The sequence below is a fragment of the Micromys minutus genome, assembly GCF_963924665.1.
Source record: "Micromys minutus genome assembly, chromosome: 24".
Classification (NCBI taxonomy): domain Eukaryota; kingdom Metazoa; phylum Chordata; class Mammalia; order Rodentia; family Muridae; genus Micromys; species Micromys minutus.
Window position 1 is genome coordinate 9,077,474 of NC_137959.1, and position 24,343 is coordinate 9,101,816.

Below are 24,343 nucleotides of genomic sequence, written 5' to 3' on the forward strand. Positions count from 1 at the left end.
TGTCTCAGAGTACGTTTAGCAGTGTCTGGAGATGGTTTGGGTTGTCCTGGGCAGCGGAAAGATGGAAGAGTATCAGCATCCAGGGTGTGAGGGTGGGAGTTCTAACATCAACCTAGTGTGCAGGAAACCCCTCCAGCAGAGTGCTCAGGCCCCTGGTGTCAGTGGCACAGTAGGAAAATGACCATGTCCTGACATTGCAGACTTGAAAGAACACTTGAGTGAGGTTCTAGCTCAGTGGTACAATGCTTACTTAGCAGGGAGTAGGCACTGTGTTCAATCCCCAACACTGCATAAAAATAAAATTTAAAGATGAGCATCCAGAAGGAAGGAGAACGGCTTGCCCACAGGGGGCAAGTTACGCTGGCAATGGAGATTAGTTAAGGGCGAAAAACTAGTCTGACCATGCCTCCATAAAATGAGAGTATGACAGTACCAACATTCTAGATACAAGAAGTAATGTACTTGGCCGGAGTCAGTTGTTACTTTTCAAGGGGGTCTTAGGGTTGAGCCTCAGCAAAGAGTGGACACTGAGAGTCTCCTCCCAGCCCGCCCTCAGTTCTGGGTCCAGCATCCCCTTGCAACTCCAGTTGTGTCTCGAGCAAACCAAAGCGGACCCTGAGCTGCCCAGTGTCAGGCCTTATGAATGACGCCGAACGGCGCCCGGTGACCTTTGACCCTCGGCGCCAGCCCGCCCCTCCCCCCGGCAGGTGGACATCCGCTGCGCCGGCCCCGCTGTGGCGTCAACCTCTGGCCCGTAGCCGCTGCCGCACTGGGCAGGGGCGGGAGACTGCAGCGCGCACAGTGCCGCACGGGCGTCCGCCGGGCCGCATCTCGCAGCGCCTGCCACCCGGCCACCCTCCAGCCACCGCCGCCGCAGCCTCCGCCCCGCCCGCCGCCCGGTCCGCAGCCTGCACCGCTGCCCCGCCCTCTCACCCCGGGACTGACACCCGCCGGGGCCGAGCGTCTCCACCAATCGAAGGCTTCCCAGGGCGAGCCCCAAGACCTATCGGGCTTCTCGACGAATCACGTGCGTTCGCCCGCCCGACTGCGGCCTCACACGCCCGTGAATGGCCAAGAGTCGGCAACTCGCGTCACTCATTCAGGAGCCTATGGTGGCGCGGGAGGGTTCCAGAAGGCCAATGAACAGCGGCATAGGGCTGTCAGTCAGGGAGGCCTGAACCAATGGGCGGTAGTCTGCGGGGGCGTCACGGACAGAGGACTTGGGCTGAGGCTCCCCCGCGGGCGGGCGCAGAGAGACGCGGGAAGCAGGGGCTGGGCGGGGGTCGTGGCGCCGCAGCAAGCGCAGCCAGCCCCAGGGGCCGCCGCCTCCGCTGCCCAGCGCGCTCCGGGGCCGCCGGCCACCTTAGCACCCGCCGCGTCGCAGCTCCGGGACTGGCCCCGGCCGCGACGCCGCCGCGATGGGCAACGCCGCCGCCGCCAAGAAGGGCAGCGAGCAGGAGAGCGGTGAGTGCCCGGCCGTCACCCTGATCTTTGCTGCGTGCGGCCTGCCCGCGCAGTGCCCATCACTGCATGGCCCCTCCCCCACATGCCCCCCCAATCCTATCTGCCTGCACCCCTGCCCGCTGCCTGTCTACGTTGGGGTCCGATCGCCGCAGAAGTATCTTGCCCCCAGTAGGGCCCCCGTGCCCAAAGCCTACCATCCCCCACTGCAAAGGCCGTGCCCCCCCACCCAGCTGTCACTGCCAACCATTGCGTGTATGACCGCCAGGGCCCCAGATGGGGCCCTGTCACCATCCCACCCCCTCTTCTCCTAGTCCCTTTCCCCAGATTCTCATCCCCCCTCCCACTTAGTCACTCACCTTTCCCACACAGTGCCCCAATGCTTGACCCTGATCCAGGCTCCTGCTAGTCCCCGGAGTGCTGTGGGGTCCACGCTACAGGGACCTTGGCCACTTGGTGACCACACCCCTCCCCCTCCAGCCCCCGCCATCTTTCTCCTACCCCTGCCCGATTCACCTCATCAGAGCCCCCACCTCTAAGCCCCCCCTACCCCATAAGCATTTCCCAGGGCCACCTCCTGCATTGTTTTTCCCTTCTGTGTCACTTGGCATGGGGGACAAGATCTTTCTGGGTCCCTCTGCCCCTCTCATCCTGTCACTCCACCTCCTCCGTGCAATCGTCTGGCCCTGGCTGGGGTGGCAGACTGTTTATGAACCTAGAGAGCTGCTTCTGCGCTTTCACATCCAAGTTCGAGCTGGTCTTGCTCAGAGCCATTGCGTCTGTCCTTTTTCTTGGGTTTCGGGTGAGGTAAAGCAGCAGAGCACCCTCCTGGCTTACCCGAGGTCTGGGTTCCTTGGAAGGCCCCTCAATAAATGGTCGTTTCACAACTGCGGTTCTATGGCTCACCCAGTCCCTGGGACTGGTTCGAAGCTGAGGATGAAATGAATAGCAAAGGCTCATTCGACTTGACTTGGGATGGCCAGGAAGAAGAATTGCACGGGTTGGGGTAACGCCATCCAGCAATTGGTGACATTAATGATTTGGTTTGCTTAAGACAGATGGGTTCTTTGCATACCGAGGGCTCACCCAGAGGGAGTGTATTCTCTCCCCGTACCCTTAAACATGCTGAATTTTTCCAGCCAGGGGAAAAAAATGATTCTGTATTGACATTACTTCCGAAAGGGCCTTGAGCCCTGTCCTTAATACTTCCATGTCTTAAAGTGGTGTCACTCTGAGTTATAGCTTTACTGCAGCTGAGAACTCCTTCCAGTTCCCCCAAAAGGAGGCCCTGACCAGCTCTGCCCTTCTCAGTGTCAGTCCCCAGAATGCCACTGAAGAAGCCCAAGAACTTTCTGCCCCTCCCCCCCACCTTCAAACAGCAGAGCAAGGAGCAGCCTTAAGAGGCCTGGCATTTCATCGGTGGGCGGGGGACAGAGAGGCAAGTGCTTGTAGTTGAGGGCTTGATGACAAGAGGAGCAGGTGGGTAGTGCCCAAAAAGGTCTTGGCCTTGGGCTTGGAGGGACCCCGGGGCAGAAGAAGGGCCAGCGGCCTTGGAAGGTGAGGCCCACCAGAAGGTAGACGGTATGTATTGTATATATAGTGCAATGGTCCCTTTGAAAGTTGAAGACACTGCTAGGAAAGCTCTAAGCCTATCAAATACAAACAACAGGGACTGAGCCACAGAGGAGGAAAGATCCCCAGAAAAAGGCCGGCTGCTCAGGACTGAGCTGTACAGATGAAATCCATGCATCCAGGAGGGCTAAGTTAACTGGTTTCCATAGGCATGCATACTTAGATGATTTCTGTCCAAACGAGCCATCTCCGTGTGCTATAATGACAGCTTACAGGCAGAATTTACATCGATGTCTGTCTACCAGCACATCTGGACCCCAGGATGTCTCAACTCAGACATTCTTTTGTTCGTTTTGGTTTTTAAAGACAGGATCTCACTATGTAACTCCACCTGGCCTGGAACTTGAAATGTAGACCAGGCTGGCCTCAAACTCTGAGATCTGCCTGCCTCAGCTTCCCAAGTGCTGGAATTAAAGCCTGTGCCACCAAGTCCAGCCTTCAGGTACATCGGCAGGAGTTAAACCCCAGTCATATTTTAACTTAAAATGATAAAAATAAAACCCCATAGTAGTGTATATTGACACTACCAGCAACCCAAGAGGCTGAGGCAAAAGGATTGCTTAAGCCCAAAAATTAAAGACTAGCTTAGGTAACAGCAAGATCTTGCATCAAAATACAAAACCTGTGTCCTACAGGATGGCCCTCGGGTAAAGATGTTTGCTGCGAAGCCCGTCAGTCTGAATTGTCTCCCTGGGACCTGCATGGTGGAAGGAGAAAACCGACTCCTCCAAGTTGTCCTCTGACCTGCACAAGAATGTGTGCACACACACAATGAATGTATAGGACCATTTAGAAAATAAAAGAGGGCCAGAGTCTTAAACCTGTAACCAACAAGAGGGGGACTGTGATGAAGAGGGACCTGAGTTTGAGGCCAACCTGGGCCACAAAGGAGACACAGGCTTTAAAAGAAATAATAAAGACTGCTCGTTTCTGTTCATAGGTCCTAAGCGACTCCTGCCTGAGATTGTTAGGCCTGCTGTAGTCTCTGGTACAGGTTTGTCATCCCAGCTACTTGAGCAGCTTAACCAAGAGAATCTTAAATTCTAAGATAGTCTGGGCACTTCAAGGAGAAGCTATTCAAAACAAAAAGTAAGAGATGGAGACACGGCTCAGTGGTATAGTTCTTGCAAGGCCCTAGGTTCAACCCCTACCTAGTACCACCAAAAAAAAAAAAATTTGTACGTACGTAACTGGATATTAAGACATCCTCAGAATAACTTTGTGTACTGCCCCTGAGACCTGGTCAGACTTTGGAGAGGAGCAGGGTGAGAAAGGAAGCCTCTCTTGTTTTAGAAGCTACTGTTTAGAGGAAGTAAAGCCAGGTACTCTCTTGTAAGCAAAGACAGGGGCAGTAGCCACAGCAGCCTGCAGAGGGCACCTGCTCCTCATCTGCCACACATCTACCCCACTGAGGTCAGGAAGATGCTAATTCTTCCTAGGCTCCAAACAGGCATTGTTCAGCCCACTGCACTGCCATCAAAATGCCCAGGTGGGGCAGGGTTTACTGTCTCCTTGACCAAGAAAGAGGGCAAGAATCTAGAAGCAGCCCAGTATAGAATAAGGTAAGGGGAGACTCACCCTTAAATGACATAGATGTTGACGGGCCAGGATGTGAAGCCTAGAGGACAAAGGGAAAGGTCAAACCTCAGGAGGCTCCCAGCACTAACAGCCAAGTGGGGCTCAGAGTTCAGCCAGTCCATACCCCAGGGAGTTGACCCACAGGGATAGTGGCAGGCATGGTAAGAGGGAGCCCAGAAGTCCCCAAGACAAACTGATTCAGTCACTAAGGGAAAGACATTTCTAGATGGAATTGTTGCCTTCTAACATCCTATAGAAACTCAAAAGGGTCAAACCCTTGCTATTATCGGCAGTTGTATGGGTGCCTAAGAGGGTCTTCCCAGGCAGCTTTGCCTTTTGCCCAGTCAGGCCAACAGAAGTTTGAAGGGTTCTATCTGCCCCTCCCCTGCACCCATTAGTCTGCAGGTTGAGTTTCTCTTCCTGTTCCCACCCTATTACTCCTTGGCTCCCTCTACAGGCAGGGCCCCCCCCAGGACTGGCAGCCAAACTGGCACAGCAGATCTTAAGAGGCTTCCCAGCCACCGTAGTGCTAGTGCCCTGAGAAAGACTGAGTGATGGCTTCCAGCTCCAACGATGGTGAGACTGAGCCCTGTTGTTATAGCAACTTCCTAGACACTGTCTGCCCCTTAAGTCAGGGAGGGGCTGTGATGGGGGTATAGGGGAATAGGTGGAGAGAAGGAGTCCATGGACTCTTGAATATCCCTGGAAACCCCTCTGTTCCTAAAATCCTGGGCTAGGGAACCTGAGAAAGAAGAACAGGGAGGAATGGTCCATTTCAGACTAAAGCAGATGGTCTACCTAAAGTGGGGCTTCCGCTCAGACAGGGGCATGGAGTAGTCCCACCCAGTTCTGAGATTCAGTCCAGAATAAAGATGGGAACAGTAGAGCTTGGTACCCTGAACCCTGCCTGGAGACAGAGGGGACCTAGTGTTGGGAGGTACAGTGCACTCTTGCCTGCTGCTGCTGTGGCACAGGCTTTCCAAAAGGTGTCTGGAGTTTTCGCAGCACATCAAATCCAGAGAGTGAAGGCCAATGGCACCCTTCCCTTCCAAACAAGAGTGGGCAAGGCTGCAGGCTCCACCAGCTAGCAGCTGCTGGGCTACCCTCCTTACCACTTCCTGTTGGCAGCAGGGGTCCATGGGTGCCAGGCAGCCCCAGGAAGGCTGCTGCAGAGCTTTCAGCTTTTGGGAGCCGGGGAAAGAAGGAAGATGATGATTAAAGCTACCTTCCCCTCCCCCACTCAAGTTTAGCCATTCATTTCCGGTTTGGACTTTCATGGCCGAGAACAGAGCCAAGCACAGGGCAAGGTTTGACAGAGGCCAAGGACAACCCGGGACACCGTTCCCTTCTTCAAGCAGAGGAACAAGACAGAACCAGATGTGTCCATTTATCTCAGGGGTAACAGGATTTGGGGGCTCGGTGTTGAGAGAAAACGCAGAGAAGATACAGTGGGTTTTGCTACTGTTTTGCACCCTGGCCTTCCTTCCTAGCTGTTCTTCCAGCTAATTAAAAAGCTCTGGGGCTTTCTTAAAACTCTGGAGAGCTGGTGCCTGTTGCATGGGCCTGGGCCTTAACCCCTTCACCTCCGCCTGTGGGCAGTGCTCTGGATGCATGGACTTCACGGGCACCCGGGAGACGTTCTGCGAGTCATGGGCATCCTTGGAAGGGCAGGCCAACCAAAGGGATACCCTCTAGAGAATCTTCCTACCTCCCACTGCCAAGGAAAGCGTCTGCAAACCTTGGCTATCCTGGAGCAGGTGCCTTTAAATGCTTCCGTGGCAACCAACTCCTTCCCCAACCCCCAGACCTTACCAAGAGGCACTTGTTACTCCAGCAAAGAGGAGATTGCAGATAGAACCCAGGGCTGCCTGGGATGGATCTGGGGTCTGGAAGTAGTGAGTGTGAGGACGATGTCACCTTCCAGTTGTGGCTACAGCTGTTCCTCTGGGCCCATCTGGCTGTCCGTTTCCTGGGTTACCTGCGCTGCACTTTCTGGGGACTAAAGCCTCAGTCAGCACCCTGAATCCTGGCTGGGAACTGATGGGCCCCAGTTTGCCCCATGATACCTAACCCCCATGCCATACTCTGCTGGGAGAGGCAGGCAGCAGGTGAGTGTGGGGTTTCTGGTTTAGGTACTTGTTCTTGTTGTCCACCACCACCTTCTTTGCATGTTTTGTTTTCTGAGAGGCCTGCCTTGTGCTTGAGATCCTCAGTCTTAGCCTCCAATTCTGGGATTATGGCCTAGTATATCCATTTGTTTTGTTATGCTAGGGATAGAACGAAGGTTTGTGCATACTGGCAAGCGCTCTACCACTGAGCTCAGCTCCAGTCCCTTGTATCAATACAGGTTCTTGCTATATATCCTAGGTTGGCCTTGAACTCAAAATCCTGCCTCAGATGTTGATACTACAAGTCTGTGCCATCACTCTAACCCTGCTCCTCATAGTACTGTCCCCCCTGTGCCGTGACCCCAACTGGCTCATACACATCCCTACACTAGCGAATCTGAGTCAGGAGGACTGCTCTAAGTTCGAAGAAAGCCTGGGCTGTATAGTGAGTTCCATATCATACTGGGCTATAGTGTAAACCAAGAGAGGGTCTAGATGTGGTAGTGCAGCCTTTAATCCTAGCACTCGAGAGGCAGAGGCAGATAGATCTCTGAGTTTGAGGCTAATCAGGAATCACTACATAGTGAGTTCCAGGACAGCTAGGGCTATGTAGAGAGAGGCCCTGTCTCCAAAGGGGGTGGGGGGGACCAGGAGACTGTTAATCATACTTCTCTAAAGGACCAGAACGGATGGAGTATTTATATGTGGATTTATTAGAGCAGCTTATAGTCTGTGGTTTGTGCGGTTGTTCAGTCTCAAGACTGGGTATGTCAGCAGTCCCAAACTAGTGCTAGAGTTCTGGAAGATTCCTGGACAGCTGGTGGTCTTCAGCCTGCACTGGATGCAGAATACTGAAGGAGTGGGGTTTTGCACCAGCAAAGGCTGCCCCAGCAACAGGACAGATGAACTTGCCAGTGCAAGTGAGAGCAAGCAGGCAAAAGGCAAAGTTGTCTTCTTCCATGTCCTCTTACGTGGGCTGTTGCCAGGAGGGTGGCCCAGATTCAGGGCTGGTCTTCCCAACTCATAATCCAATTAAGATAACCGCTCACCAGTGTGCTGGACTGCCGGGGTTTTAGCTGATTCCAGATATAGTTAAGTTGCCAACTAAGATGAACCGTTACAGAGAATGGCTGGCATTTCTGTACCATAAATCTAGTACCAGACCACTGCTCCAGCTCCTTTGCCAGTGTGGAATTAGGTCTCTCTCCCTACCAGCACCCTACAAAGTCAGCATGGTTGTAACCCCATTTGCTCCTGTAGAAAACTGAGACTTAGAGAGATGAGTTGTCTCAGGACATACAGCTCATCACCATCCGGACAGGGACTCCCCACCCTGAAGTCCTGTCCCCCAGCTGCCTCTATAGCCACACACAACAGTGAACTGTCTTTAGGCCTTCTTTTCCTGAGCTGTTAAGTGGTTAAAACAGATGTAAAGAAGGTTGTCAGATATCAAATAAGAGAATGAAATTGGGCGCCCCAGCCAGTCACCAGGGACAGCTTCTACATCAGGAAATGAGATGCTGGCCTCAGAATGCTGCAGGCTCCTGGAAGGAGTCTGCCTGAAGGGAGGCACCCAGTGAAGCAGCTCAGGGGTAAGGATTCTTCCCTCAGCAAAGGCAGGCAGAGAGCCAGCAGGGGCCAAGGTGACAGCTGAGCCCACCAAGGGCACCTGCTACACTAGCCCTGCAGGCTTTCACTAGGGCCTGGCCTCAGCAGAGGAGCAGCCAGATCAGAGGCTATTAATACCTCAGCTGCCACAACCCTGGCCAAGGAATGTCTGTTAGTGCTGGGGAGAGTGGGGTGGGCTGGCCTGTGTGCCTCTCGGTCCTGTGTTCCCAAGTGCCCATGTACCCTATTCGGGTGTTACTAGAATCTGATACCTACCTCTGTAATTAATGGAATATTGGGCCCCAGCCCAATCAAAATGTCCCAAGTTGCCTCTGGGATCCCCAAAGACATTGGTAAAATTTCAGATTCTGGCTTGAAATAGCTGCACCCCACTTTCCACTAGGGTGGGAAAACTTGATGTGCCTCAAAGCAAGGACTCTTCACCTAACTTTTGTCTCTCTCCCTCAGTGAAAGAGTTCCTAGCCAAAGCCAAGGAAGATTTCCTAAAAAAATGGGAGACTCCTTCTCAGGTGAGCACCTCAGAGGAAGCAGTATTACCGGGCAACGTTCCCCAGCTTGGTCACTGTGTGCCCTACCCAGCCCTGCCCCATTCCCTTCTAACATGCTCACGGTGCCCCGTGCTTCTCACTGCTGGCTACACACTGTATCCTTGCACCTGGCAGCTCTGTTCTCCATGCAGCTGCCAGCCACTCCCGGGCCCCTGGCCAGGGCCGGATCTGGCCCTGCCACCCTGCCTGGAAGAATGTCCCCTGGGTCATCTCCACCCACTCCCCAGGGCCCCCTCTGCCGGTGACACAGGGGACTCCCCAGCTCAGAAGGCTGCAGGGAGGTGCCCCTGACCCCCTCCCATCCTTGCCCACAGAATACAGCCCAGTTGGATCACTTCGATAGAATCAAGACCCTTGGCACCGGCTCCTTTGGTCGAGTGATGCTTGTGAAGCACAAGGAGAGTGGGAACCACTATGCCATGAAGATCTTGGACAAGCAGAAGGTAAGGTGACCGGCTGCCAGACCTTCCCGTGTCTGCCCACCACGCCGAGCTCACCACCACCTACACCGCTCTTCTGCCCTTTTATTCACCTCTCACCGATGGCAGCGCTGAGGGCTCCAAAAGAACAAACATGTAGTTCCCTGTGAATTAGCAGTGCAAGCCTCCCCTGCACCTCAGGTTTTAGAAAGGTCCAGTGGCAACTTGGCCTTTCCACATGCAAAATACTGTGCTGAGTCCAGAGTGTGGAGGGATGGGTACTTCTTTTCTTAAGTACTGTAAGTGGTGTATGTCTACTCTGGGGTGGGCCCTGGACTCCATCTTCACCCCCGCAAAAGATGAAGAAAGTGGAAGTGGGTACGAGGATCTGTGCAAGTCACCGCACACACAGGCCACAGCTCTGCAGACGGTGCCATCTGTGCTCAGTAGTGTTTTGGAACCTGTCCATGGGTCCTCGGCCACATTCATATTCCCCGGTGCGCCACAATCTATCAGACCCAAGGGTGGAAAGGGCCTTTGTCCCTCAACATATCCAGCCCTGTGGTTAATCTGCATCTGGACAGAGATCAGAGTGGTCTGGAAGAAACAAGTGGACGTTCTTTGTTGTTGGTTTGTTTGTTTGCTTGTTTGGTTGGTTTTCAAGACAAAATTTTTCTCTGTGTTGTGCTCTATAGCCCAGGCTAGCCTCATACTTACAGGTCTGCCTGCCTCTGCTCCCAAGTGCTCTATAGCCCAGGCTAGCCTCATACTTACAGGTCTGCCTGCCTCTGCTCCCAAGTGCTCTATAGCCCAGGCTAGCCTCATACTTACAGGTCGGCCTACCTCTTGCTCCCAAGTGCTGGGCCTAAAAGCTACCACTGCCTGGCCTGCATAGACGTTCTTTAAAAAACAGTTCTTTGACTTTGTGTGTATATGTGTCTTGTTGGCCAACAAGCATAACCAGTTCCAGGTTCAGTGAAAGACCATGACTCAAAAAAGTGAGGTGGAGGTAGAGATAGGACTAGAGAGATGGCTGAGTTAAGGGAGCTGCTACCATGCATGATGACCTAAGTTCAGTCCCCAAAACCCACACTGGAGGAGAGAAAAACTCCTGCAAGTATCCTCTGACCTACAAGTGTGTCATGGCACAAGCATCCACCCCACTGACCCCTACACACACACACACACACACACACACACACACACACACAGAGTAAGTGAATTTAAAGAAAACACTTTTATGAGTTGGAGGGCTGAAGAGAGATTAATGGAGAAGTCACTTCTTAGGCAAGCATGAGAACCTGAGTTCAATTCCCAGAGCAGACACAAAGCCCAGCAAGTAGCACCTACATGTATCCGCACTCTTCCTGCGAGACGGGTGAGCTCAAGGGCAGCCAGCCTGTCATATGCAGCAGCAGGCAAGATCGTCCCCTTAAGAGGGAAGGCAAAGAATGACGCCTGAGGTTGTTCTCTGCCCGCCACACACGCACCATGGTGTACACACCCATACTCACACAAACACACAGATTTTCTCTTTTTCCTCCCTAAGGTTTATTTATTTCATATATGTGAGTACACTGTTCCTGTCTTCAGACACACATCTGATGGTTGTGAGCCGCCATGTGTTTGCTGGGAATTGAACTCAGGACCTCTGGAAGAGCAGTCAGTGCTCTTTTTTTTTTTTAAAGATTTATTTATTTATTATATATAAGTACACTGTCGCTGTTTTCAGACACACCAGAAGAGGGCATCGGATCTCATTACAGATGGTTGTGAGCCACCATGTGTTTGCTGGGAATTGAATTCAGGATCTCTGGAAGAGCGGTCAGTGCTCTTAACCACTGAGCCATCTCTCCAGCCCTGAAGATTTTCTTAAAAAAAACAAACCAGGAGATGGCTAATGATCGAAGAAAAATTTCAATGTCTACTTCTGCCCTCTACACGTGTGTGCACACATGACTGCATATATACTTCTGCCCTCTACACGTGAGTGCACACATGACTGCATATATACTTCTGCCCTCTACATGTGTGTGCACACATGACTGCATATATACTTCTGCCCTCTACACGTAAGTGCACACATGACTACATATATACTTCTGCCCTCTATATGTGTGTACACACATGACTGCATATATACTTCTGCCCTCTACACGTGTGTGCACACATGACTGCATATATATAGGTGCAGACACACACAGTTATGTGGTGGAAGCTGGCCGTGGTGGTGTACGCCTGTAATCCCAGTGCTTAGGAGGAGGAGGCAGGCTGATCTCTTGAGTTTAAGGCTAACCTGGTCTACAGACTGAATTTCAGGACAGCCAGGGCTTCGTAGAGAAACTCAATCTTGAAAAAGCTGAAACCAACCAATCTGAGGAGGCGAGGCGGAAGCAGGGTGAAGAATGAAGGTCGTCCTCTTGGGAGGTCACTGCCACCTGGGCTGTGTGAGGTCTGGTCTCACAATGACAAACACTTCGTTCGGAAATGGGCTCACACTATGTAACCCATATGGGCTTCAAATTTGAGATCCTCCTGCCTCTGCTTCCAGAGTCTGGCACTGACAGGCGTGTGCCCCCTTATGTAGCCTTTCATAAAGACTGTGTGCAGGAGTCTTTGATTCTGTGTGTACCTGTGCATTCCGGAGCTCTTTACTGGTTCTCCTTCAGCCATTCCATCATTAATTGTTATTATGATTACTATTATTAGATTTTTAAGACAAGGTTTCTTCATGTGGCTCTAACTATCCTAGAACTGACTGTAAATCAGGCTGGTCTCAAACTCAAGAGGTCAGCCTTCCTCTGCCTTCTGTAAAGGCTATGCGACCATGCCTGGGTCTCTACTTTATCTCACTGAACTTGGCGTGAGGCTGGCTGGCCTGCAAACACCAGGGTTTCACTGCCTCCTCTGTTCCAGTGCCGGGGTTACAGATAGACCACCACACCTGGTACATGGGTGCCAGGGTCTGAACTCAGGTCCGTCCCAGGCATGTACAGTAGTCACTTTGCCAACTGAGCCATCCCCTAACCTCTCCATAAAGATTTTTCTTAAAATTATTTATATGTGACTGTCTGTCTGTCTGTCTGTCTGTCTGTGCATGTGGATATGTTTATAGGTATCTGTGGTGACCATATAGAGTCATTGGATCCCTAGGAGCTAGAGTCACCGGCATCTGTGAGCCACCTGACATAGGTGCAGGGAGTCAAACTCCAGTCTTCTGCAAGATGTGTGCACACGGATTTTAGCCACTAAGCCATCTGTGCAGATCCGTGAAGATGTCTAACCTGTCTGGCACTACAGAGCAGCACCAGTAGAAACCCGGCACAAGTCACCGAATTTCTTTTACCAGAATTTATTAGTTTTGTGTGGTACTGGGAATTAAATCTGGGCCTTTCCACATTCTAGGTGCCTGCTCTACTGCTGAGCTACCCCTATAGCCTAAGAAAAGGGATCTCTACATTTTCTAGTCATCCCGTCATAAAAGTACAAGGAAAGGCTAGAAAGGTGGCTCAGTGGTTAAGAGCACTGACTGCTCTTCCAGAGGTCATGAGTTCAATTCCCAGCAACCACATGGTGGCTCACAACCATCTGTAATGAGATCTTGTGTCCTCTTCTGGAGTGTCTGAAGACAGCTACAGTATATTCATATACATAAAATTAATCTTAAAAAAAAAAAAAGTAGGAAGAAACAGATGAAATTTTTCCCCCTCCAGTTACTAGGTCTAGAGCTCAGGACCTCACACATGTTAAGTAAATACTGCACTGCTGGGCACATCCTCAGCCCAGGAATACAGGTTAGCCATGTTTCCTAGTTAATACAGCGGTCTATTCTAGTCACTTCTGTGTAAAGGTTTGGTGGTTTTTAGACAACATCTCAATGATCAGAGCCCCAGTTTTAGTCTCTGTGTAGCCAAGGATAGCCTTGAACCTCCTGATGCTCTTGCCTCCAAGATGCTGGGATTTATAGGCATGCATTTTCATGCCAGACTTGGTTGTACCACCATATCAGGCTTGGTTGTTGTTGCTGCTGTTTGTTTTGGTTGGTGAGAGGCCAGAGGGTTCTAGGGATTGAATTCAGGGCATCCTCAGGCTTGGATCCAAGCTAACTGCCTTGTTTTCGAGACAAGGTCTTGATATGTAGCCCAGACATCTTTGGGATATCCGAGAGTACAGGCGTGCGCCACTTGCCTAGTGAAACAGTTTGTGATTTTTGTCTTCCACGTTAAGTAGCTTTAGAATGTACTGTATTTTACTTTCTGTGTATGCATGGGTGTGTGCATGTGAGTGTGTGTTGAAATAGGTCTCACGTAGCCTAGGCTAGCAACTTTGTATAACCAGATTTGCTCTTAAACTCCAGATCCCCCTTCCTCAATCCTCCACGAATACACCAAACCCAGATTATTTTATGCTTAGAAATCCAGGGAAAGGCAAGAGAAGATACAGAAGCTGAAAAGAGGTCCTGTCATGGCTGTTTCAAATGTGCATGACAATTGCTGGGCCGAGTTGGGCTGGGGCTGGCAATGTGGCTTAGTAGGGAAAGATACCACCAAGCCTGACAACCTAAATTTGACCTCCAGGGTTCGCTTGGTGAAGGGGACTGACTCCCTCAGCTGATCATGCTCAGGCTCTGACGTAATATAAATACTCACAAAGTTTTAAAAGAACTGGGGATGTTGCTCAGTGATAGAGAGCTATCTGAAAGGTCCTGGCTTTCTTGTTCAGTACCACACAAGACAAAAAATACTTGCCTAGAAAAAGAGAAGCCGGTTGCTAAGCCTCCAGTACCTCTTGGGGCCTCTCTGGTGTTGTGTCTTCTTCCCTCAGAGGCAGCCTGCCCTGCTCCACTCACTCTCCAGATCTTGCCAGCTGCTTCATCCTGGCCTCTATTGCACCACTCTGGCTCCCCCAAGCTCTGATTTCTCTGGTCTGCTCTGATCTGGGCTCTCAGCACTCAGCCTCGCTGTGGTTATCTGCACCGTTCTGACTGAAGAAATGGTCCCCAGTTCTGCATTCATGGTTCTGACCCAGGCTAAGGAATAAGGCCCCTCTCATGCCCCCCTCCCCCCTCTCATGCCTCTCCTCCCTTCAGGTGGTGAAGTTGAAGCAGATTGAGCACACTCTGAATGAGAAGCGCATCTTGCAGGCTGTCAACTTCCCATTCCTGGTCAAACTTGAATTCTCCTTCAAGGTAAGGGCCACAGCCAGGGATTGAGGAGGGCGGAGGTGGATCCTAGCCCTCTCCTGGGCACACAGCTTCCTGGTCGCCAGGGCTGGGACCACCTGCTTTCAAGGAAGAAGATCCTTGGAGGAGGAATGCCAGAAGCTGGGGTGGACTGGGGCCCTGGGTACCTCTAGTTCAGTGCTTCCGTTAGCCAGCTGGTAGTGTGGTAACCTTAGGCACATCACCTATCCTGAATGACCTCCCTGAGAGCCACCACCCTGACTCCACGTAGGAACATAAACTTCCATCAGGCAACCAGGGAGCTGCATCACCTTACAAAAGAGGCACCAGCCACACTGAGCCTTGCTCTTCTCATTTACGAAATGGGACTCAGCACAGCCCTCTCTCTGTGAGGTCTTAAGAGTGGGGAGCTTTATAAGGTTTATAAGAACATGTGGGAACACCACTCAAAGTAGGCAGCCATCAGAGCCCAGCCCCAGAAATTCCCTGTGAGAAGACATACAACCGTTCTTAGTCCCTGTTTCTTTTTGCTTTATTTGTTTGATTTTTGGGACAGTCTCACTGTGTACCCCGGGCTGGCCCAATCCATGATCCTCCTGCCTCAGCTTCCTGAGTGCTGAGATCACTGTGTTTGCCATCATGCCCTATCATTTTTGTTTGTTTGTTTGTTTTGTTTTGTTTCTTGTGCTGTTAGGGATGGAACCCAGGGCTTCGTGTGCAGTAGACAGTGTTTTACAATTGAGCCACATCCCCAGCCCTGTAAAAATCTTTGCTTCTTTTGTTGTGAGCCTATAAGAGTTGAGCAATCCTCTCCAGCGACCTATAGTACTTTCTGTTTTGTTTCTAGCAAACCTTATGCTTTCTTCTTGTATAACCAGGCTGCTCTCAGAGTCCTCCCCCTCCTCAGTAACCAGGACTCTGGCTGTGTGCCATCATATCCCACACATTTTTGGTTTGGGTCTCGAAAACTCTGTCCCCTGTCTCGCTCATTTAGCAAATGATGACACTGAATCTTGAGATAGTAGCTCTTGCAGAACCAAAGCTGCCACGCCCTCACTTTCTCCCCTTGTGGTGACAAGGAGCCTCTGCCTGCTCCCAGAGAAAGTGCAGCTCCTGGTGCTTGAAACACGGGTAACAACTGGGAAGATAGCTGTCACCGAGGTTTCAGTGCTTGCCCCTCCAAGCCACCCTGGTCTTCAGTTGGGGCCCAGTGCCTGGGGACAGGGCCTTGACTCCCTTTGCCTCCTGCAGGACAACTCAAATTTGTACATGGTCATGGAGTATGTGCCTGGTGGAGAGATGTTCTCCCACTTACGGCGGATCGGAAGGTTCAGGTAAGCAGACCCCATCCCTGCTACCCTCGGGCCCACCAAACCATCCAGAGACATGAAGGAGTCCAATGTGCTTAGAGATGCAAAGTGATCTCTGGGTCCCAGTGGGATTTTGTGTATGTGCATGTGTGCGTGTATTCGTGCATACTGTTTGTTGTAGCTGTGCAGCCAAAGCTGGTTTTTGGGTCACAATCCTCCTGCTCCTGCCTCCTGGGTGTTGATGTGACAGGTGACTGTCATCATATTCATCTGCTGTGGGGTTTGTTCCTGTTATGCTAAGCAGTTTGTGACATTTCAGTTAGCCGAGTTGAGTGACCAGTCATGGTGACTTAGGGGTCAAAATTTGAATTGGTGTGGCTGGGGGTGGAGCTCGGTACCATTTTACAAACTCTAGCACAGAAAGAAAAAAAACGAGATGGAACTATGTAGCCCAACTTCTAGTCTGACTCCTCCCTCAGCTTCCTAGAGCCACAGGAGCCCACCGCTATATCCAGCAAGATGGTTTTGAAACTGGTGGATAATTTTATGTAGTTTTAATTTTTATACTAGTATGTTACTTGACAAACATATCTACATGTGTTGTTACTGTGTCTGTCTCTTTTTTTTCAGGGGGTGAGATTGTTTGTGTTTTGAGACATGTTTTTCCTATATAACCTTACCTGTCCTGGAACTCAGTCTTTAGATCAGGCTGGCCTCAAACTCAGAGATCTGCCTGCTTCTGCTGGAATTGAAGGTGTGGTGTACTCACCAACATCCAGATAAATAAATAAAGAAAGAAATAAATCTCATGTTTACTAAAGTCCTGACATCTTGTCAAGTGTGGTGTACACACCTCTAATCCCAGCACTCAGATGTTAGAGGTGGGATGGTCGGGAGTTTGAGACTAGTTTAGAAAGACTAGTTTAGAAAGACTTTTAGCTTTGAAAGACTCTGTGTCAAAACCAAGCAGCCACCTTCAAAACAATCAGAAGGGATCTCTGTGCCATTGTGAGGCTCTCCCGAGTCAGGAACAGGCAATCTTTTCTTTTCTCCTCTCCTCTTCTCTCTTCTCTCCTTTCTTTTTCTCTCTTCTCCCCTCCCCTCCTCTCCCCTCTCCCCTCTTCTCTTCCCCTTCCCTCCCCTCCCCTCCCCTCTCCTTTCCTGTCTCTATCTTTCTGATGCTGTCTGGACATGGGGTGCGGTTTTCCCAGTATTTTGAGATTCCTTTTTCTCCAGAGCTCCCAGATCTTCCATGTTACTGCCGGGTGCCCTGTGACTGCCCTCTGAGCTGGTAACAGCCCTTGTTTGATTTCCCTCTTTCCCTCACTTGTCTCTGGGCAACTGCTGAGAGCCACAGCTCACCCCCACCCCCACCCCCGGGGTTTCTCTTTTAAACTCTATGAATTGTTAGTCTTTTTATGAATGTGAGCTTTGCCTAACTTACAGACTCAAGCCAACAAGACCCGGAGTCCTTGATGACCAAACCTGTGAGGTGTACAGGGTTGTTTTTGTTGTTTTGTTTCATGTAACTTTGGCTGGCCTGTAGCTTACCATGTAGACCAGGTTAGTCTAGAACTCACAGATCTCTGGGGAGCTTAGGCTCAAGGTACTATGCCATCATACCTGACAAGGTGGTTTTTGTTTTGACATTTGTATATACTCTGATGACTTTGTTCCAAAACTGATTAGCAGACAAACTTCCCATAAACCATTTTCTTGAATAAGTTAACTCCTCGGTTCCTTCTAAGCCTTCCAGTCCAAGTTTGTTACATTTGAGTTTGAATAGAATTATACAGCTCAAAACAGGGCAGGGAGGGGAGGACTTGATTTTTATTGTTGTTTGTTTCATTTTTGACACGGGGTCTCACTTTGTAGTCTGGGCTGGCTTGGAACTCATGATGTAGCCCAGGCTAGCCTCAGACATGCTAGTGCTTCTGCCTCTCAGAGTGCTGTAGTGACAGATATGTGCCACCATGTCAAGCTCCCCAGTGTTTACAATAGAGTTTGGGGCTCTGTCAGGCTGTCCTTGGAATCTTGGACTCATGCAGTCCCCCTGCCTCAGCCTCCCACATAACCGGGACCACTGATATGTGGCACTCCCAGCCTTTAGTCTACATTTTGATTAGCTAGACATGGGGTGTCTTGCTCTGTGGGTACACAGACCCACATTTTGGACCACTTGCGGATGTGGTCATGTTCACCCACACATCCCCTCCTGGCTTGTCCCACCAGTGAGCCCCATGCCCGTTTCTACGCGGCGCAGATCGTCCTGACCTTTGAGTATCTGCACTCCCTGGACCTCATCTACCGGGACCTGAAGCCCGAGAACCTTCTCATCGACCAGCAGGGCTATATTCAGGTGCCCGCGGCCGGGGGAGGGCACTCGAGGGCACAGTTGGAGCCTGCAGCCCTTCTCTCTACTAACTGCTCATTCTTTTGCCTACAGGTGACAGACTTCGGTTTTGCCAAGCGTGTGAAAGGCCGTACTTGGACCTTGTGTGGAACCCCTGAGTACTTGGCCCCCGAGATTATCCTAAGCAAAGTAGGCACCTCACCAGCCTGCCCCACCCCTGAGGCCTACTCCACCTTACTAGCCCACCCTGCCCCTGAGGAATCATCTCCCTCTTCACCTTCTTGCCTCATCGAATGGCCCCCCATCTTGCTCTAGGGCTACAACAAGGCTGTGGACTGGTGGGCTCTCGGGGTCCTCATCTACGAGATGGCTGCTGGTTACCCGCCCTTCTTCGCTGACCAGCCTATCCAGATCTATGAGAAAATCGTCTCTGGGAAGGTGAGACCAGGATATGGAGTTCATCCCTGGAAGGAATCAAAAGAGCCTGTCACATGTCCTCACAAGGCTGAGTGTGCTGTCACAGACCTGTTGTCCTAACAGTCAAGCCTGAGGCAGGAAGATCTTAAGTTTGAGGCCAGTCTGAGCCACATAGAGATTCCAGGATCGCATGGGCTAGATAAGTAGTAAAACAGAAAAATCAACAACAGGAGTATATGGCTCAACTATAGAATGCTTGCCCTGCATCTACCGTGAAGGGGACAGGGTGTGGCTCAGTGGTAGAACAGTAGTCTAGCATGTGTACCCCAGCAGTGTGTACACACACACACACACATCAAAGCTTTGGAGACTCTATCTCACAATTCCCAAGCACCCCAGGAAGCTGATCCAAATCAGAACTCTGGCTACAGAAAGTGCTGCCCTGACACCAGGCCAGAACAAACCAAAGCCATTTGCTTCCCAGGTGTTGACTCCAGCCATACCAGCAAGCCTGTTGTGGGCAGGACCTACAACTGTAGATTCCTTCCAGATGTCGTCCACTCTGATAGCCTGGATGGGAGTATAGGCCCCAGTCTGCACTCTTCACACATCCAAGGCAGAGGATTGCCAGGGGTGCCAGACTAATCTGGGCTGCAGAGTAAACCCTTGTCTCATTTTATTTTTTAAAGATTTATTTTATGCATATGAGTATACTGTAGCTATTTTTAGACATACCAGAAGAGGGCATCAGATCCCATTATAGATGGTTGTGAGCCACCATGTGGTCGCTGGGAATTGAATTCAGGACCTCTGCTTTTAACCTCTGAGCCATCTCTCCAGCCCTAAAGCCTTGTCCCATGACAAAGACAAAACCCAAGAGTGCACCTTTCAGGAGCACTGTTCTTGTTCCCACTGTTCATTGGCCCTGGCCTCTAGCCTTACCCTAAAGAAATGGTACCCCTGTAGAAGAGGGGAGAAAGGATGTGTACTTGGTCTAAGATTGCACCATGGGAAGCAAGTGGAAGCCTCAGCCGGGGTGGAGAGTGGTGCTCTGCCTTCAGCAGTAGGGGAGCCTGGCTGTCACCTCACCTGATCTAGCATCTTTGACAACAGCCAGCAGCTGGCTCTTAAGTTCAAGGATGTGGTTCAAAAAAATGTGGGAACTGCCACTCCCCAAGTCCCAATCCTGTGACAAATTATTGGGGGCGAAACTGAGACAGAGTCACTTAGATTCTCTGAGCCTCATTTTATCTACCCATCTGCCTGTCTGGGAGGTGAGAAGGAGGTACTACTCTGCTGTAGTCCTTGGGGCTGGGCACACACATCACCTAGGAGTGGATATGAACGCTTCCCATCAGACAGAAGGTAGAGAGTCATGTGCTTTTTTTCTTTTATTTTTTTCTGTCTTGGTTTTGTTTGTTTGTTTTTGAGTGTGGGTCTCACTTTGTATCACTGGTTAGTCTAGATTTTACTATATACATCAGACATACTCACAGAGATCTGCCTGCCTTTGCCTCTGCTCGGATTACATGAGCCTTAGTAAGTGCTTTTCCCCCTAGCATTCAGAAGACTGAGGCAGGAGGATTGTTGTAAGGCTAGGGAAACAGGTTTTTCGACCTGTTACAGAATATCAGTCAGAAGAAACACAAAATGAAAACTTGAAATGTCCAAGATAGTGGCCAAAAGTAGGAAGAACCTCGGCAGACTGAGGGAGAAGGAAGGACATTTTGTTGTTGTGTTGAAAACGGAGTCCCAGGTTGGCCTTCTAATTCCATACATAATCAAAGTTACCCTTGAACTCTGGGTCCTGCCACTGCCTCCCAAGTCCTGGGTGGACAGGCGTGGGCCACCACACATGGCAGAGTATAATCTTCTTCTTTGTAGCAACTTACAGTTCCCACGGACCCTGGCTATGTTATCTTGTCACACAGAATTCTGGGATATCTGCCCCATGTCATTGAGGCCAGTGCAGGCCTAGAGAGGTTAAGGGCTCTGGCCAAGGTCACACGGCACAGGGAAGGCTTAGCAGGGACCAGTTGGGGTTTTTGTCTTTGTTTCTTTCCTTCCTTTTGCTTTTCTTGCTAGCCTGTGCTCCCTTTCTTCATTTCGTCCTTCCTCCTCTTCTTCCTCACCTTTTGCCACCACCTCTGCCTCTTTTTTTTTTAAAGATTTATTTATTTATTATATGTAAGTATACTCACTGTATCTGTCGTCAGACACACCACATCAGATCTTATTACAGATGGTTGTGAGGCACCATCGGGTTGCTGGGAATTGAACTCAGGACCTCTGGAAGAGCAGTCAGTGCTCTTAACCACCGAGCCATATCTTCAGCCCACCTCTGCCTCTTAAACGCTAGTTCTTACAGGTATAAATCTAGAGGTGTGTACAGGGACGAATAAGAGTCTCTGGAGGTACATGACTGGATACAAACTATTTTATCCAGACTGAGGAACTATCCCTGTTTCAGAAGCCCTCAGACCCCACTCAGGAGCTGCCTGAAGAATCCCAGCTGAGGGTACAAGTCTGCAGACCTGAGACAGAGCCTCCCTACAGTTCATTCCCTGAGACCTTGGGGTAGTAGATTCTCAGGTCTTACCCAGAATTTCCAAGCCAGCAAATTTGAGAGGGTACTCAACATGGGTTTTGTTTTCATGGCCACTGGGGCCTAAAGGCAGAGAGAGTCCTGTGTATGCTGTGCTCCTGACCTGCCCCAGAGCTGTAGTGTTAGCTCCAACAAGCGGTCTCTGTTTATATATTCCCTACTTTATTTTTTAACTGTGTAAATATTTGTGCGTCCCTATGTATGTGTGTACACATGAATACAGTACCCTTGGAGGCCAAAGGCATTAGATCCCCTAGGAGTGGAGTTACAGACGTTATAGGCCAATGTGTAGGTACTGGGAAGGAAACTTGGGGCCTTTGCAAGAACAGCCATCCACTGACCCAGCAAGGAGTTTGGGGACTTTTTTTTTTTTATTATTATTATGTAACCTTGGCTGGTCGTGCCATATGAACCAGGCTGGTCTCCCAACTCACCTGCCTTTGCCTTAAATGCTGGGGTTGCCAGTGAATGCTTTCACACTCCAGTAAGCCATTGTTTTGTTGTTTTTCCTTTGTTTTGTTTTTTCCCTGAAACAGGGTTTGTTTGTGTATCCCTGGCTGTCCTGGAACTCCCTCTGTAAACCAGACTAGCCTCAAACTCAGAGATCCACCTTCCTTGGCCTCCTGAGTGCTGAGATTAAAGGCATGGGCCACCACTGCCCAGCCCCACCAGCCATCTTGACATTCTCCCTGTGGGAGTATTAGATAGAACAGGTCCCAGCTGGCCAGAGTGTGGTGGTACATACCTATAGCTCTAGTATTTGGAGGCTAGGAGATGGGACCATGTATATAAGGACATTAAGATCCTGCATGACATTTAATCCTAGACCTTGGGAGGACAGGTGGACCTCTAGTTTGAAGACAGCCTGATCTACAGAGTTTCAGGACAGCCAGGGCTACACAGAGAAACCTTGTCTGGGGTGTGTCAGAGGAGGGAGTGGGAATTGTGTCAAAAGTGGAAAAGGCAGCATTCTGAACCCCCAAGTGTATAAACAGCACCCCACTCTATCTACACCCCTTCCAGGTGCGGTTCCCATCCCACTTCAGCTCTGACTTGAAGGACCTGCTCCGGAACCTTCTGCAGGTGGATCTCACCAAGCGCTTTGGGAATCTCAAGAACGGGGTCAATGACATCAAGAACCACAAGTGGTTTGCCACCACTGACTGGATTGCCATCTACCAGAGAAAGGTGGGCTGCTTTCTCCTATGCCCAAAGTTGGAAGGCAGGGGATTACAGACAGGGTAATAGAAACAGCCCATTAAACTCAGGACTAAACAACAGCAGGCTTCCTGGAGCTAGTTAAAACTGTACATGGGGATGCTGGGCTCTCCTGGCCACTTTGCAGCCTTAGGCAGAAAATATTCTCTGGGAAGTGACTTTCATTTGGTAAGTTGGGTTGCAGAGAAGACACTATACCTTAATGTTGAGCTCAGGCTTGGGTCACAGCAAGTGTCCTCTGATTATTAAGCCATTTATTTGTATTGTTGTAATGGTAAAGTCAGCTAATGCCCTCTGGGTGGTTCTTGATCCCTATCCAGGTGGAAGCTCCCTTCATACCAAAGTTTAAAGGCCCTGGGGACACGAGTAACTTTGACGACTATGAGGAGGAAGAGATCCGGGTCTCCATCAATGAGAAATGTGGCAAGGAGTTTACTGAGTTTTAGGGGTGTGCTTGTGCCCCATGGGTTTTCTTTCTTTTTTTTTTTTTCTTTTTCTTTCTTTTTTTTTCTGGTTGGGGGTGGGAGGGTTGGATCGAACAGCCAGAGGGCACTAGAGTTCCATGCATCTAATTTAACATCCACTCCACAACCCCAGGGTTAAGGAGAGCAGGAAAACCAGATACTGGGGAAGGGGTAACATCAGCTCCTCCCTCCCTTCACCTCCACCTTCCTTGCCTGTTTTCAACGAATTTCTTAGCCCCAGTCATACCCAATCTTTCGGTGTATCCAGGGGCAGGGTACGGAAAGAGGGGCCCAAATTCAGCCTCCACCCCTACCCCAGCACTGGATACTAAGGATGAACAGTAAAGCCAACCTTCCCATCCATGCAGCCCTACTTGGAAAGGGAAATTTTATTACCTGAACAGAGAGCTGCTTGCCAGTGGTTTTTTGTTTTTTGTTTTTTTTTTTTTGTTTGTTTGTTTTTTCATTTAAATTAAGTTCCACCAGTGCCTCCCACCCTCCAAATTGTCCCACCCCTCCCAAACTTCCTCCCCACCCCCTAAATCCATTCTGATGAGACCCAGGTAGCCAACTGACTCTGTCAAGGAAGGAATTGGGCTTGGAACCTCGCCCTAAGCTGCTAGCCTCCCGGCCCCCCTTTCCAGTGGTCTCATGCCAATTGTTCTGTGCATCAGCCCCCTTAAAAAGCCCCTCCCCATCCTGGGCACCTCACTTCTAGCTTAGCTGTCAGCTGTCCATCACCTCTTGCCGTGTGTCCCCACTCACTGCACCCCCAAGTCTGATTGTGCTTTTTCTCTCAATAGAAAGGTGGGGAGCTGCTGGGGTAATTACCCCGTTTATCCCTGTGTTTATCCCTCTCGTAACTTCTCCCAAAAAGGAGGAGCTCTCAGGCCTGGGTGGGGGCCCCGGGTGGGCGAGAGGGGCCGTTCAACCTGTGTGCTTCGAAGGATGAGACTTCTCTTGAACAGTGTGCTGTTGTAAACATATTTGAAAACTATTACCAATAAAGTTTTGTTTTAAAATAAAAGTGTTGCTGGTATTCCCGACTTCGATCACACCCTCAGGGTGTTGGAAAGGTAATTTCGGACCTCAGTGTCCAGGCTCTGGAGACCCCGGCCTCCGGACCTTGGAGGAACCAGGTTTAGCTGGAATTCCTGTACTTCCTCCGCCCCGACAGAGAAAGGAGGGGTGGGGTGGGCAAACTGTCCTTTGACCCGGAGTTCGGGGCCCTCAAATCTGCTTCCACCCCTACTTCGGTCTAGTCCGGGACCAAGAGGGCACAGAAGAGAGCCGCCCGGACTCATTCGGCCAAACAGCAGCAGGATTAGCAGGGTAGAAGGAGAAAAGGGGAGCCCCGCGCGCCCCCCAAGCCCTCATGTAGGCGCGGCACGGCCGCTAGTAAGGTCTCCGCGGCTCCCC

The 24,343-nt window shown here is 50.6% G+C and overlaps 2 protein-coding genes across 2 annotated transcripts; both read left to right on the plus strand.

The window, feature by feature from the left end:
- The first annotated feature begins 1,212 nt into the window (after positions 1–1,212).
- PRKACA (protein kinase cAMP-activated catalytic subunit alpha) lies at positions 1,213–23,945 on the plus strand. Its single transcript, XM_080936768.1, has 10 exons — positions 1,213–1,464; positions 8,856–8,917; positions 9,271–9,399; positions 14,465–14,563; positions 15,809–15,891; positions 18,100–18,226; positions 18,314–18,409; positions 18,536–18,658; positions 22,266–22,430; positions 22,781–23,945. Exons 1-10 carry the CDS (start codon positions 1,419–1,421, stop codon positions 22,904–22,906), a joined length of 1,056 nt encoding a protein of 351 aa, XP_080792894.1. The 5' UTR covers positions 1,213–1,418; the 3' UTR covers positions 22,907–23,945.
- SMIM46 (small integral membrane protein 46) lies at positions 6,545–6,694 on the plus strand (the record flags this gene model as incomplete). Its single annotated transcript, XM_080937323.1, has 1 exon — positions 6,545–6,694. One exon carries the CDS (start codon positions 6,545–6,547, stop codon positions 6,692–6,694), a length of 150 nt encoding a protein of 49 aa, XP_080793449.1.
- Positions 23,946–24,343: the final 398 nt, after the last annotated feature.

Bases quoted from the DNA above. Each gene is read 5' to 3' on its own strand.
- PRKACA (XM_080936768.1), top strand. From the start codon at position 1,419: ATGGGCAACGCCGCCGCCGCCAAGAAGGGCAGCGAGCAGGAGAGCG. The intron at 14,564-15,808 runs GTAAGGGCCACA...TGCCTCCTGCAG, and splicing joins AACTTGAATTCTCCTTCAAG to GACAACTCAAATTTGTACAT. The intron at 18,659-22,265 runs GTGAGACCAGGA...CACCCCTTCCAG, and splicing joins AGAAAATCGTCTCTGGGAAG to GTGCGGTTCCCATCCCACTT.